This window comes from Saimiri boliviensis, chromosome 6 (assembly GCF_048565385.1).
Source record: "Saimiri boliviensis isolate mSaiBol1 chromosome 6, mSaiBol1.pri, whole genome shotgun sequence".
NCBI classification, from domain to species: domain Eukaryota; kingdom Metazoa; phylum Chordata; class Mammalia; order Primates; family Cebidae; genus Saimiri; species Saimiri boliviensis.
The window spans coordinates 65496291-65509875 of NC_133454.1; the positions used below are offsets into that span (position 1 = coordinate 65496291).

General features: G+C 39.2%; 1 protein-coding gene across 8 annotated transcripts in view; it reads right to left on the reverse strand.

The window, feature by feature from the left end:
• Positions 1–13585, reverse strand: part of ZBTB44 (zinc finger and BTB domain containing 44) — an 86017-nt gene that overhangs the window by 11498 nt on the left and 60934 nt on the right. For 6 of the 8 annotated variants that reach the window (XM_039471431.2, XM_039471438.2, XM_039471436.2 and 3 more), the window contains 2 exons: positions 3377–3461; positions 605–768 (listed from right to left, as the gene is read on the reverse strand). In XM_039471431.2, coding sequence (XP_039327365.1) covers positions 605–768; positions 3377–3461 — 249 coding nt within the window. The remainder of the gene's footprint in view (positions 1–604; positions 769–3376; positions 3462–13585) is intronic. The other 2 variants (XM_039471434.2, XM_039471433.2) reach the window with 2 other exon arrangements.

Sequence of the window (13585 nt, forward strand, 5' to 3'; positions counted from 1 at the left end):
CAGAGGTCAGTGTTTTACCCACAAGAATCCTGTTGTCTTTATGTGATTATTGAACTAAAGTTTCAAATCCCTTCTATTCATCTATCCAAAATCTCTCTTACGTTTTAAAAATATACAAACTACAAAGCTGACTCATCAGGGAACATGGAGATTTGAGACTGTAGAATTGAAAGTAAATTAGCAAGAAAATATATTTTAAACACACCTTTTATTTGGGAATAATTTCAAACTTACAGAGACGTTATAAGAAAAACAGCACAAAGAACACCCACATTGACCCTTTTCATGCTTTTATTTGCTTTACCATCTCTGCACTTGTTTATCTCACTTCTATGTGCACACCTAATAAGTCTTTTTATTTACAAATTACTCACTCCATATCACCTTAGGTTATTTTAATCAGAATACTTAACGCCCATGGCAAACAACTTTCTGACACTGCACCATTTCAGCAATTAACCTTAGCTATTCTGTTTTCATTTGATTTCCCAGAGTTTTTTTTCTTTTTTAAACTCAGAAGCACCTGTTTTCTATTTTAACTGGGATTCCAAAATAAAATGTTTCAGAGTGTTTACTTATGTAACAACAGGGAAGGTGACATTACCTGAGTGGATGAGCATGTGCTGCTTTAGGTTCTGAATACGGGTGAATCGCACCCCGCAGGTTGGACACTGAAAAGGTCTGTCTGGACCATTTGGACTTGGTCGTTCTGTACTGCTGGTAGAAGGAGCAATGTAGAGTTGGTAGGGATACTGAACATTTTCCAATCTAAAAAAAACAGACCAAAGAAGGCAACCAGGCTCTGATTTTTAAACTGAATAAACACTGCTATAGGTCAATTTTAAATAAAAAAAGATAAAACACTTAAAGACTTTCTGAAACAGTTTTAACTGTTAGATTTCAAATTTTACTTTAACAATATGAAAAATAATGTTACAGTCCAGAGTGCTTTTGTTTTTTTGAGACAGAGTTGCGCTGTCACCCAGGATGGAGTGCAGTGGTGTGATCTTGGTGCAACCTCCGCCTCCCAGGTTCAAGTGATTCTCCTGCTTCAGTCTCCTTCATAGTTGGGATTACAGGCATGTGACATTACACCTGGCTAATTTTTGTATTTTAGTAGAGACAAGGTTTCACCATACTGACCAGGCTGGTCTCAAACTCCTGACCTCAGGTGATCTGCCCACCTTGGCCTCCCAAAGTGCTGAGATTATGGGCGTGAGCCACCGTGCCCGGCCCAGAATGCCTATTTTGGTTAAACATGGACACACAACCACAGAACATCTCAACTATTTTACCTTAAATGTCCTTAATCTTAACAATCCTTTTCTTCTAACCACTTCTGAAATTTAGGCCTTCATTAATACAAGCCTGAATTAGTAACTCTCTCCATTTGGCTCCACACTCCTCTAATCCATCCTTTCACTGCATCATAGTGTTCTGATCAAATCAGTCCCTTTTCTAAAATTCTACAATGGCTGTTATCTTCAAAATAAAATCAAACCGTTTTGCAAGGTATAGATGATTCCTCATAATATGAACTTTCTATGCCTTTCTAGCCTCATTTCTTGTCATACTCCCCAAACATACCTTATACCATGTACCTACTCATTTTACGAAATGTAGCTAGGAAGTCACATGCTCCTCCTGGAAGCCTTCTTTGATTTATCAGTGGTTTAGGTAGGCATATGTAGGGCAACAGAGCTCTGCAGATCACTTAAGATGATCTGTTTGTCTACCTTCAATCCTTATCCTTCCTCCAAAACCGATTGAGCTCCTTAAGGGAAGGGGCTGCATATTTCATCTCTAAATTTCTACCATGCAGCACAGTATCTAACACAGAACAAACAACCCGATTAATACTTGAAATTAAGGCGGCTAGGCACATTGCTGTTTATGCTTTCATTAATCCATTCAAACGATTCCAGTTCATAACCTCCCTACTAGGTTTAGCTATCCAAGAAAAATTAACCTAGTTTGTGTCCCCTGAATCCTTCAAGTTTGCAACAAATACCATTTTTAAGATCGTCCTGGACCTTCTCTGAGGAAGAATGTAATCATTCAGTAGAGTCTATATTCAGTGTGTGAGACACATATAATAAATAATCAAGGAAATTATCAGATCAGATGATTAAATTAGAAGGATTTAAGAGTGATTGGGTACTGCTTGAGACTGGTGGTCAGGAAAAGTCTCCTTGAGAACTGATAGATACCAAGACAGTAATCTGAAAGTCAAGAATCTACAGCCAACAATGTGAAAATTGGGAGAGAAAGCTTTTCTGGCAAAGGTCCTAGAGTGACAGAATGGCCCAAAGGCAGTACTCCAGGAACTTTCTATGAAAGAAGATCTATGAGGCTAGAATGTAGTATAAGAGGGAGAATGGTCTGAAAGGAGTTTGGCAGAAGTCATATCATGTAGAACTCTAAGGCATAGCAAGGACTATAGATTTTAGGTATGAATAAAGAATGTTAAGAATCTATAGCTTAAAACAGTGACATAATCTGACTTAATTACAAAAGAAATGATGATTTTGGTTGCTACATAGAAAACGGATTAGAATTGGGGAAGAATGAAATTGAGGCTAATTTGAAGGCTATTGCAGTAGTCAAGGCAAAAGATGGTGGTGACCTAGACCAGGGTGGCTACAGTACAGACTGGAAAAGTAGACAGAGATATATTTTGTAGGCGGAGTGGACAGGACCTGCTTAAGGATTAACTATGGGGGAGATGAAGAATGGTAAGGAAAAACATTAATTCTCAGAGATTTGGCTTGAGAAATTAGGGGGATAATGATGAGGTGTACTGAAATGGGAGAAAAGCTGGAGAAGCAGGATTCAGACAGGGAGTTAAGAAATCAAAAGTTCTATCTTGGCCTTCTTCAATGTGAAATGCCCTTTACATATTTATGTGGAAATATCAAGCAGGGAGGGAGTTATGAGTATACAGATCAGACTCTGGCAGATGTTTTTCACAGCAGTACATACAGTACACATTCTGACTTTGCACCCCATACAGTCTGTTTCAACCACTCAACTCTGCTATCCACAAACAATATGTCAACAAATGAGCGTGGCTGTGTTCCAATACTACTTGGTTTACAAATAAAGGTGGTGGGCTGGAATTGGCCTGTGGTTCATAGTTTGCCAACACCTGATACAGATACAATTTAATGCAATGGGACTAGGTAGTTACGGAAATGCTGGAAAAAAGTCTTGTATAGGTGCTCTAATTTATAATGTGATGATGCTACTTCATTACTCTGTGTATACTGAAGTGAGGTTGCAATAAACTTCTACAACTCTGAGATAAAATGCTTGAATTTGGAGTTGTAAACACAACAACCCTTACAAGGTAGTGACATGCTATATTAGTACTGACCGATCATCATCATCCGCAGGAGCATTAGTGCTAGACGTGCTTTGAAGTGTGGGCAACCCCTCAGTAACACCTTCATCTACTGAACCTGTAAGAGAAAGAGGACAACTGTAATCCTTTGGTGTAAATAAAGCCAAGATTGTAACTGAAAGCCATATTATATCTAAGTCACTGACACATATTATCTAGTGTTCATATCCTGAATTATTAATGCGAAATAGTAGTGTTCTATATTTTTAAATGTTTGTGATTTAAAATCACATAGTAATATAACATTTAAGTTCTTCTGGAAATATTTCTGACAGATTTCAGAAACCAGTGCAATTCAAAAGCAAACAAAAATCCACACAAAACTGAACTAACCATTTAAGGAAACACTGATAATTTTTATTTTTAAAAACTTATTTAAGACATACAACTTGTTGTACAACTCTCACACAGAATTTAATAGATAAACACTTGGGCAACCTCCATGCACAAGCCACACAAAAGCACTGCCAGCATCCTGGAAGTCCTCATTTATCCTTCCCTGATCATAAACCCCTCTCCTCCAAAAGCTTTTTATGGTTATCATTTTCCTTCTTCCATCCCCTTACTTTTAAAAGTAATTTTATCTTCAATACAAGTATCCATAAACTAGGGATTAGTTCTTGCTAGAACACAGCTTTGGCTGGACTAGGGCTACTTCTGCACTACAGTGGCAGAGTGGAGTAGCTTTGGTTGTAACAGAGACCATGTGGCAGTTACCGTCGTGCCTTTAAGAGAAAGTTTGCCAAGGCCTGCCATAAACAATACTTTTTAGCATTGTCTGGCTGTTTTATATAAACCGTGTCATACTATAGGTATTCTTTTATCTTGCTTCTTTACTCCAATATTGTGGACTCATCCTTGTTACACGTAACCAAAGTTTATTTTCACTGTTGTATAATTTTCATAATTATTCATTTTACTCTTGATGGACAGCTTTGTGGGTATTAAGAACAATGCTGCTATAAATATCCTTAATGCACATGAGCATGCTTTTCTCATGTGTGGAGCAACTTTTCTAAGACTTTACAGCTTTTACACACTGAGCTTTCAGTTTCATTTCTCCTGGTCTGAGTTGATGAACCAAAGCCCATTTGTGTTTTGGCAAATGTCTTGAAGGCAAAACTGACTTTAGTGCTCTGATGATCTACTTATCTCCCTGGGCCAGGCTTTCTCCTCCAATTTAATCTTGCAGTTCCTGACCATCTTTTCAGCTTTTCAAATACTTGAAAGGTGAATTTTTAAAAACTTAAAATTTGTTGTTTTTAAACAACAATTTGGTGGAACAGCAGAATCAAACAATCTAGCTTATCCTCATTAGGTAATGAACTTTGCCAATTTCTTTACTGAACCCAAATTAGCTGTGTTACACCAAATGAACAAATCTGAGCCTCTGAGAATTTCGGTCATTTAATAGCAAACAAACTTTTGGTTACAATGTTTTAATGAAAATGAAAATGTACTAACTCTAACAGTTTGTACACCACCATATACATGTGAACATTTAATAAATATCATCTGCTAATGAATATACAGGATGAAATTTCCTCTTGATGAAAATCTGGAATCTAATACTTAAGTTTCCCTCTTTGGATCACTTATATTAGCTGTCATTAGGAAACAGGTAAATTATCCATCTAAGTATAAAATTTTTTAAAAAACTAAATTTTAAGGCATTCAAACTTACTTTGTTTAATCATTTGTACCGGAAAATTTGTGACAGGGTTACATTTTGCCTTGACTTCTTAAATGAAGGATACTACATATAACTTACTTTTTGTTTCTTGATGACACCTCAATCATAAAGAACATTCATTATTATACTGTGTTCTAATACATGAATATACTCCAAGGCTTTTGAAAATAGGCAGGATTATGTGTGTTTACATTCATCCCCAATTGCACCCCCATTTTTTCTGGCTTCCCCATTCCATCCCTTCTGATGTGTGTGTAGCATTTCTGTGTCTTTTTTTTCTTTTTCTTACTATCAAATGGCATTTATGCTTTTCCCCATGTTTACTTATGCAACTTATTCCCAGGTCCTTCTGACTTGTTTTTAATCCAGATGTAGGGTAGAGAACCAAATAATGCTACATTTTAAGAAAGAACTGTTTACTTGTCAATATCTTCCCATTCTCAGTTTTTTTCCTTAAAGAAAAGAGAACTAAACATTAACATTTCAATCTGTCCTGGGATAAAAAAACTGGAAAAACCCCAATATTCAGACTTGGTCTCGTGGAGACATAAAGATCTATTTTACAGTATTCTGAACTTATTCAGAGCATAGACAATATTAAAGTTTATAGGCAAAGGCTTGCCAAAAAACACCTGGAGTTGTGGTAAGGGCAGGCCAAGAAGACTGATCTAACTGACATTTGCTTCTCACTATCAGGCAGTCCATACTACTTCTAGGAGGAAGCTGACTCTTGGTGAGGGGAAAATGAAAAACCACACTGTCTTGCACTGATACTAATATCGTCAAACATTTGTTTAAAAAGCTGGTCAAAAAGAACTAAAATGGAGTACAAGATATATCTAGCAGATGGTCCTTCTTCAAACAAATCCATCTCTATATTCTAAAATATCTGGATCCCCCAATTCAATGGATAATGAGCATGCAAAGCAAAAGCAAAGCAACTTTCCCTCACCCATGGCTACTGAATGTACCAACAGCTAAAAATGAAGGCCACTCCAAGCTAAAATGAGTTAAAACAGACTTTCAGAATTCTACATATACTGTAGAGGAAAACACATATTATCACTTATACAGCTATTAGCAAAAAATAAATTTTTTAAGAATCTTTTTTTTTGAGATGATGGTTTTTGCAAATAATAACACAAGTAATCATATGAATTGGAATTTCAAACTGATTTAACAGCAGGATATACACACACACACACACACACACACACACACACACACACACACACACCCCTACATGCAGGATTACTTTCCTGAGGTGATAGTGATAGTGATGTTTCTTCAATTATTAAAATGAAGTTTCCTTTGTGTACTATAGGAATTCTATTCTCAGTGGTAGTGAGAGGCTAAGAATTCTGATCAGATGCTTTTTACCTTGTGAAACAGTAAAAGTGATTCACAGAGACAATCAGCTTTATATGGTTAAGGGTTAGCTTATCAAGACAGAGTGGACTCTCTCCCCAGTTAGAAGTGCTATATGATAACTTCTGTTGCATCAAACTCATGTTGCTACTGCCACTGTTTAGGTATTCAAGATACTTACAAAAATCCTTCTGAAATTGAAAAGTAATTACAGTGGTCATCTCCTATTAAGTATTTACCATGTGCCAGACATTGTTCTAAAGGTTTTCAATATAAGATTTCACTTCATACTTGAAAAAGAGAAGCATCTTCCAACATTTAGAAACAAGTCTGGCACTCATTTAGGAGTGGGGCCTGGTCCTTACGGCCACAGTATTCTCCTGAGGGACATAAACAGTCTCACAGAACAATGTAAGATCAAGTCACTCTATGACCCTTATTAAAGAGAGACTAAAAAATACCTTTATTTGTGCAATTACAAAAATATCAGTCATCCCCATCTCTCTCCAGCTAATGAGTCACTACTGCTATAGATACACTTTAGTCTGCATCCCTAGATAATATTAAGATGTTCAATCATAGAATTATCTCTCCTTTCTGAAATCACCTGTCCTGAGCAAACCTCACTTCCTTGAATCCTCCCTAATGGAGAATAAGCAACCCTGAAGTCACCTAACACAAGACCAAATCCTCTGCTAAGATCTTTTTAACACCTTTTTACTGAGAACCAGCCCTAAAAACCTCATGGTGTATAATCTCCCTTGCTGCAAATGAGCAACAGACTCAACTTGTTCAATCATAGGTGGTCTTTGGCTATAGGGCCCTGGCAGAAATGAAGACCAATGGAGATTCAGCTAAAGTCCTTGTTGCTTTGTCCTGGGATCCTTAATGAGAGGGCACATATAAAATCCCTTTTGAGGTGTCACCTGCCCCTCGTTGGGATGTAAGTTTATGCTGAATTAAGCCTAAATAGTTCAAAGAAGCCCTTCACTGTCAGGTTTGTTTTCCATGAAACAGTCTTTTGAAAATATTTTGGTTATTCAGATTCTGTTGCTCCTTGGTGAAATTGTTTTCTAGTCTAACACCTGCCCTGATGATCATCTGCCTGCCTGCCTACTGTGTTAACGGTCTACAAGAGAAATAAACTATAATAAGAGGATGAACATAGGTTGGATTAGTTCATCTGAACTGGCCCTGGGGGCCAAGTTCAGATCTCTGACTGGCAAAACCATTTCAAAACTTTACAACACAGACAAACTGTGAAAACATTATGGTAAAAACAGAAGCCAGTCAGAAAAACAAAAACATGTATTTCATGATCCCACTGATATAAAACATCCAGAATAGGCAAATATTACTATTCACAGTGGTTTGCCTAGGAGTGGTGATAGGGTTAGGAAGGACTAGGGAGTCATCTTTTTAAGTAACATGTTAGGCTCAGCCTAAAATCAGCAGTCTTTTTTTGCCTTTAAATTTGTTGTATTTATTGCTGCAAGTTGAGGATACTGAATTTTACAACCTTTCCAAGGACAAGTGGCAACAGAGGAAACTTAAAACAGCAGGTAAAATCCCATCTGAACTAATTTCACAGATAATCAAATTATTATTTTAAAATCTGAGAGTAAATATACTAAACATTATATTCTCCATCCCTAAAAAGACAAGATACCTCTCAGAGATGTTCTTTAACAAATTAGTGAGTAAAATTAAGTATTCCTACAGAACTTACAGGAGAAAAAGTACCATGCACATCTTCCTTTTCTCCCTCTCAGATTTATTGACTGCCTTCAATATTCCAAGGAATTTACTCTCTTTTCTGTATGGCTTTGTTTTAGTATGTAAGTTTAGAGTTAAGATAGGTTTGTTCAGAGCAACATTTGCCATGAAGGCAAGGAAAAAAAAAATCACAGTAGGGTCAGGTGCAGTGGCTCATGCTTGCAATCCCAGCACTTTGGGACGGTGAGGCAGGCAAATCACTTGACGTCAGGAGTTTGAGACCAGCCTGGCCAAAATGGTGAAATACTGTCTCTATTAAAAATACAAAAATGAGCCAGGTATGGTGATGGGTGCCTATAATCCCAGCTACTCAGGGCGTTGAGGTTGGTGAATCACTTGAACCAAGGCAGAGGTTTCATTAAGCTGACGACATGTCACAGCACTCCAGCCTGTGCGACAGAGCAAGACTCTGGCAACAAAACAAAACAAAACAAAACAAACAAAACCCCCAAAACATGAAACAAACCACAGTGGGATTACCTGATTATATGATATTCAGATCACAGTGATTCTCATGTCTGCTTTATAGAATCCATATTTACAATAATATATAGGAAACAGATCACACTTATGTAACTAAAAGGTTTGTTCTACTTTTTTTTTTTTTTTTTTTTGACACATAGTTTCGCTCTTGTTGCCCCGGCTGATTTTGGCTCACCACAACCAACTCTCGGGTTCAAGAGATTCTCCTGTCTCAGCCTCCTGAGTAGGTAGGACTACAGGCCTGCACCATCACGTCTAGCTAATTTTTTTTTCTATTTTTAGTAGGGGTCTCTCCATGTTGGTCAGGCTAGTCTCGAACTCCTGATCTCAGGTTATCTGCCCGCCTCAGCCTCTCAAAGTGCTGGGATTGCAAGCATGAGCCACTGCAAGGTGTGAGCCACCACGCTTGGCCTACTTATTAACTTAATAACATCATAAAGGGCCAGGTGTGGTGGCTCATGCCTGTAATCCCAACAGTTTGGGAGGTTGAGGTGGTCCAATCACTTGAGGTCAGGATTTTGAAACCAGCCTGGGTGACACAGTGAAACTCTGTCTCTACTAAAAATACAAATATTAGTTAGGTATGGTGGTTGTGCCTATTGTCCCAGCTACTTGGGAGGCTGAGGCAGGAGAATCGCTTGAACCTGGGAGGCAGAGGTTGTAGTAAGCTAAGATCGTGCTACTGCATTCCAGCCTGGGTGACCGGCAAGACTCAGTCTCAAACAAAAGCAAAAACAAAGCCATCATAAAGGCATAACCTGAACTGATTACATATACTTGGGAGTGGTAACAGATGACTATTTCACATGCCTAGTTAGAAACATACTTATATTTGGGTTTCTACTTTCTTAAATGATTAAAATTGTAATTATTCAGTAGGCAGTTTGTTATTCAGCAGGTACCAAGGTGTTTTCAATTAAAGACTCTGATAGTTTGGTAAAAACTTGGTTGTATCAACAAACAGCTGTTTCTTGAAATTAAATATTTTGTTGAATGTGTATTCATGTAAATTCTTCAAAACTATCTTGACCCCAATTCAGGAATATGAACTTCGGTGGCTGCTATGGATGAAATCATTTCTCTGAAAAAAAGACTCTACGTCTTGGCTGCTGGTGAGATGGCTGAATAGGAACAGCTCTGGTCTGTATCTCCCAGCCAGACCAACACAGAAGGTGGGTGAATTCTGCATTTCCAATGACGTACCCTGTTCATCTCATTGGGACTAGTTAAGCAAGTGGGTGCAGCCCATGGGAGGGTGAGCAGAATCAGGGTGAGGTGTCACGTTACCCCAGAAGTGCAAGGAGCCAGGGGCTTCCCTTTCCCCGCCAAGGGAAGCTGTGAGGGACTGTGCTATCTGACCCAGATGCTTTTTCCACGGTTTCTGCAATCCGCAGATGAGGAGATTCTCTCATGTGCCTATACCACCAGGGGCTTGGGTTTCAAGCACAAAACTGCGCTGCTATTCAGGCAGACATCAAGCTAGCTGTTCTTTTTTTGTACCCTAATGATGCCTGGAACTCCATCGACAGAACCGTTTCACTACCCTGGAAAGGGGGCTAAAGTCAGGGAGCCAAATGGTCTCGTTCAGTGGGTCCCACTCCCATGGAGCCCTGCAAGCTAAGAATCACTAGCTTGAAATTCTTGCTGCCAGCACAGCAGTCTGAAGTCCACCTGGGACAATTGAGCTTGGTGAGGGGAAGGGTATCTGCCATTACTGAGGCTTGAGTAGGCGCTTTTCCCCTGACAGTGCTAAAAAGGCCTGGAAATTCTGACTGGGCAGAAATCAACACCGTGTGGCAAGGCGGCTGTGACCGCCTCTCTAGATTCCTCTTCACAGGGCACGGTATCGCTGAAAGAAAGGCAGCAGTCCCAGTCAGGGGCTTATGGATAAAAATCCCATCTCACTGGGATAGAGCACCTGGGGAAGGGGCGGCTGTGGGTGCAGCTTCCATGAACTTAAACGTTCCTGCCTGCGGGCTCTGAAGAGAGTAGCTGATCCTGACAAGCATGGTTCTATTAGCACAGTGCTCAAGCTCTGCTAAGAAACAAACTGCCTCCTCAAGTGGGTCCCGGAACCCTGTGCCTCCTGACTGGGAGAGACCTCCCAACAAGGGTTGATGGACACCTCATACAGGAGAGCTCTGGCTCGCACTAGGCCAGTGGCCCTCTGAGGCAAAGCCTCCAGAGGAAGGAGTAGGCAGCAATCTTTGCTGTTCTGCAGCCTCTGCTGGTCATACCCAAGCAAACAGGGTCTGGAGTGGATCTCCAACAAACGGCAGCAGACCTGCAGAAGTGGGGCCTGTTGAAAGAAAAACTAACAAACAGAAAGCAATAATATCAATATCAACAAAAAGAACCCCCATACAGAAATCCCATCCAAACCCAGCCAAAGGTCATCAGCCTCAAAGATCAAAGGTAGATAAATCCACGAAGATGAGAAAAATCAGAAAAAATGCTGAGAATTCAAAACCCAGAATGCTTCTTTTCTTCCAAATGATTGCAACTCTTCTCCAGTAAGGGCACAAAACCGGACAGAGAATGAGTTTGACGAATTGACAGAAGTAGACTTTAGAAGGTGGGTAATAACCAACTCCTCTGAGCTAAAGGAACATATTCTAACCCAATGCAAGGAAGCTAAGAACCTTGACAAAAGGTTACAGGAATTGTGAACCACAATAACCAGTTCAGAGAAGAACATAAATGACCTGATACAGCTGAAAAACACAGCACGAGAATTTTACAAAGCATACAAAAGTATCAATAGCTGAATGAATCAAGTGGAGTCTGAAGATCACCTTAATGAAATGAGGCATGACGGTAAGATTAGAGAAAAAAGATTCATAAGGAACAAACAAAACCTCCAAGAAATATGGGATGCGAAAAGATCAAACCTACAATAGATTGGGGTCCCTGAAAAGTGACAGGGAGAATGGAACCAAGTTGAAAAACTCACTTCAGGATATTATCCAGGACAGCTTCCTCAACCTAGTAAGACAGGCCAACATTCAAATTCAGGAAATACAGAGAAAATCACAAAGATACTCCTTGAGAAGAATAATCCCAAGACACCTAATTGTCACATTCTTCAAGGTTGAGATGAAGGAAAAATGTTAAGGGCAGCCAGAGAGAAAGGCCAGGTTACCTACAAAGGGAAGTGCATCAGACTAAAAATGGATATCTCTGCAAAAACCCTACAAGCCACAAGAGAGTATTCAACATTCTTAAAGAATTTTCTTTTCTTTCCTTTCTTTTTTTTGGGAGATGGAAGGAAAAGAATTTTCAACCCAGAAATTCATATCCAGACAAAATTTCATAAGTGAAGGAGAAGTAAAATCCTTTACAGACAAGCAAATGCTAAGGGATTTTGTCACCACCAGGCCTGCCTTACAAGAGCTCCTGAAGGAAGCATTAAATATGGAAAGGAAAAACCAGTACCAGTCACTGCGAAAACACACCAAAATATAAAGACCAATGTTACTATAAAGAAACTACATCAACTAACGTGCAAAATAACCAGCTAGCATCAAAAAATATATATATATATATATTTTTTTTTTTTTTTTGAGACAGAGTTTCACTCTTGTTACCCAGGCTGGAGTGCAATGGCACGATCTCGGCTCACCGCAACCTCCACCTCCTGGGTTCAGGCAATTCTCCTGCCTCAGCCTCCTGAGTAGCTGGGATTATAGGCACGTGCCACCATGCCCAGCTAATTTTTTGTATTTTTAGTAGAGACGGGGTTTCACTATGTTGACCGGGATGGTCTCGATTTCTTGACCTCGTGATCCACCCGCCTCGGCCTCCCAAAGTGCTGGGATTACAGGCTTAAGCCACCGCGCCCGGCACACATATAACAATATTAACCTTAAATGTAAACGGGCTAAATGTCCCAATTAAAAGGCACAGACTAGCAAATTTGATAAAGAGTCAAGACCCATTGGTGTGCTGTATTGAGGAGACCCATTTCACATGCAAAGATAAATAAAGGGATGGAGTCATATTTACCAACCAAACGGAAAACAACAACAACAACAACAGGGGTTGCAATCCTAGTCTCAGATAAAACAGACTTTAACCTGACAAAGATCAAAAAAGGCAAAGAAGGGCTAAACAATGGTAAAGGGATTAATGCAACAAGAAGAGCTAACTATCCTAAATATATATGCGCCCAATACAGGAGCACTCAGATTCATGAAACAAGTTCTTAGAGACCTACACTAAGACTTAGACTCCCATACAATAACAGTGGGAGACTTTAACACCCCACTGTCAACATTAGACAGGTCAACAAGACAGAAAATTAACAAAGAAATTCAGGATTTGAAACTCAGCTCCGGACCGAGCAGACCTAACAGATGTCTACGGAACTCTCCACCCCAAATCAACAGAGTATACATTCTTTTCAGCACCACATAGCACTTATTCTAAAGTCAACCATAGAATTCGAAGTAAAACATTCCTCAGCAAATGCAAAGGAACAGAAATAACAGCAAACAGCCTCTCAGACCACAGTGCAATCAAATCAAAACTCAGGATTAAGAAACTCACTAAAAACTGCACAACTGCATGGAAACTGAACAACCTGCTCCTGCATGACCACTGGGTAAATAACAAAGTTAAGGCAGAAATAATAAAGTTATTTGAAACCAATGAGAACAAAGAGACAATGTACCAGAATCTCTGGGACACAGCTAAAGCAGTGTTTGGAGGGAAATTTATAGCACTAAATGCCCAGAAGAGAAAGGAGGAATGATCTAAAATCAACACCCTAACATCACAATTAAAAGAACGAGAGAAGCAAGAGCAAACAAATTCAAAAGCTAGCAGAAGACAATAAATAATGAAAATCAGAGCAGAACTAA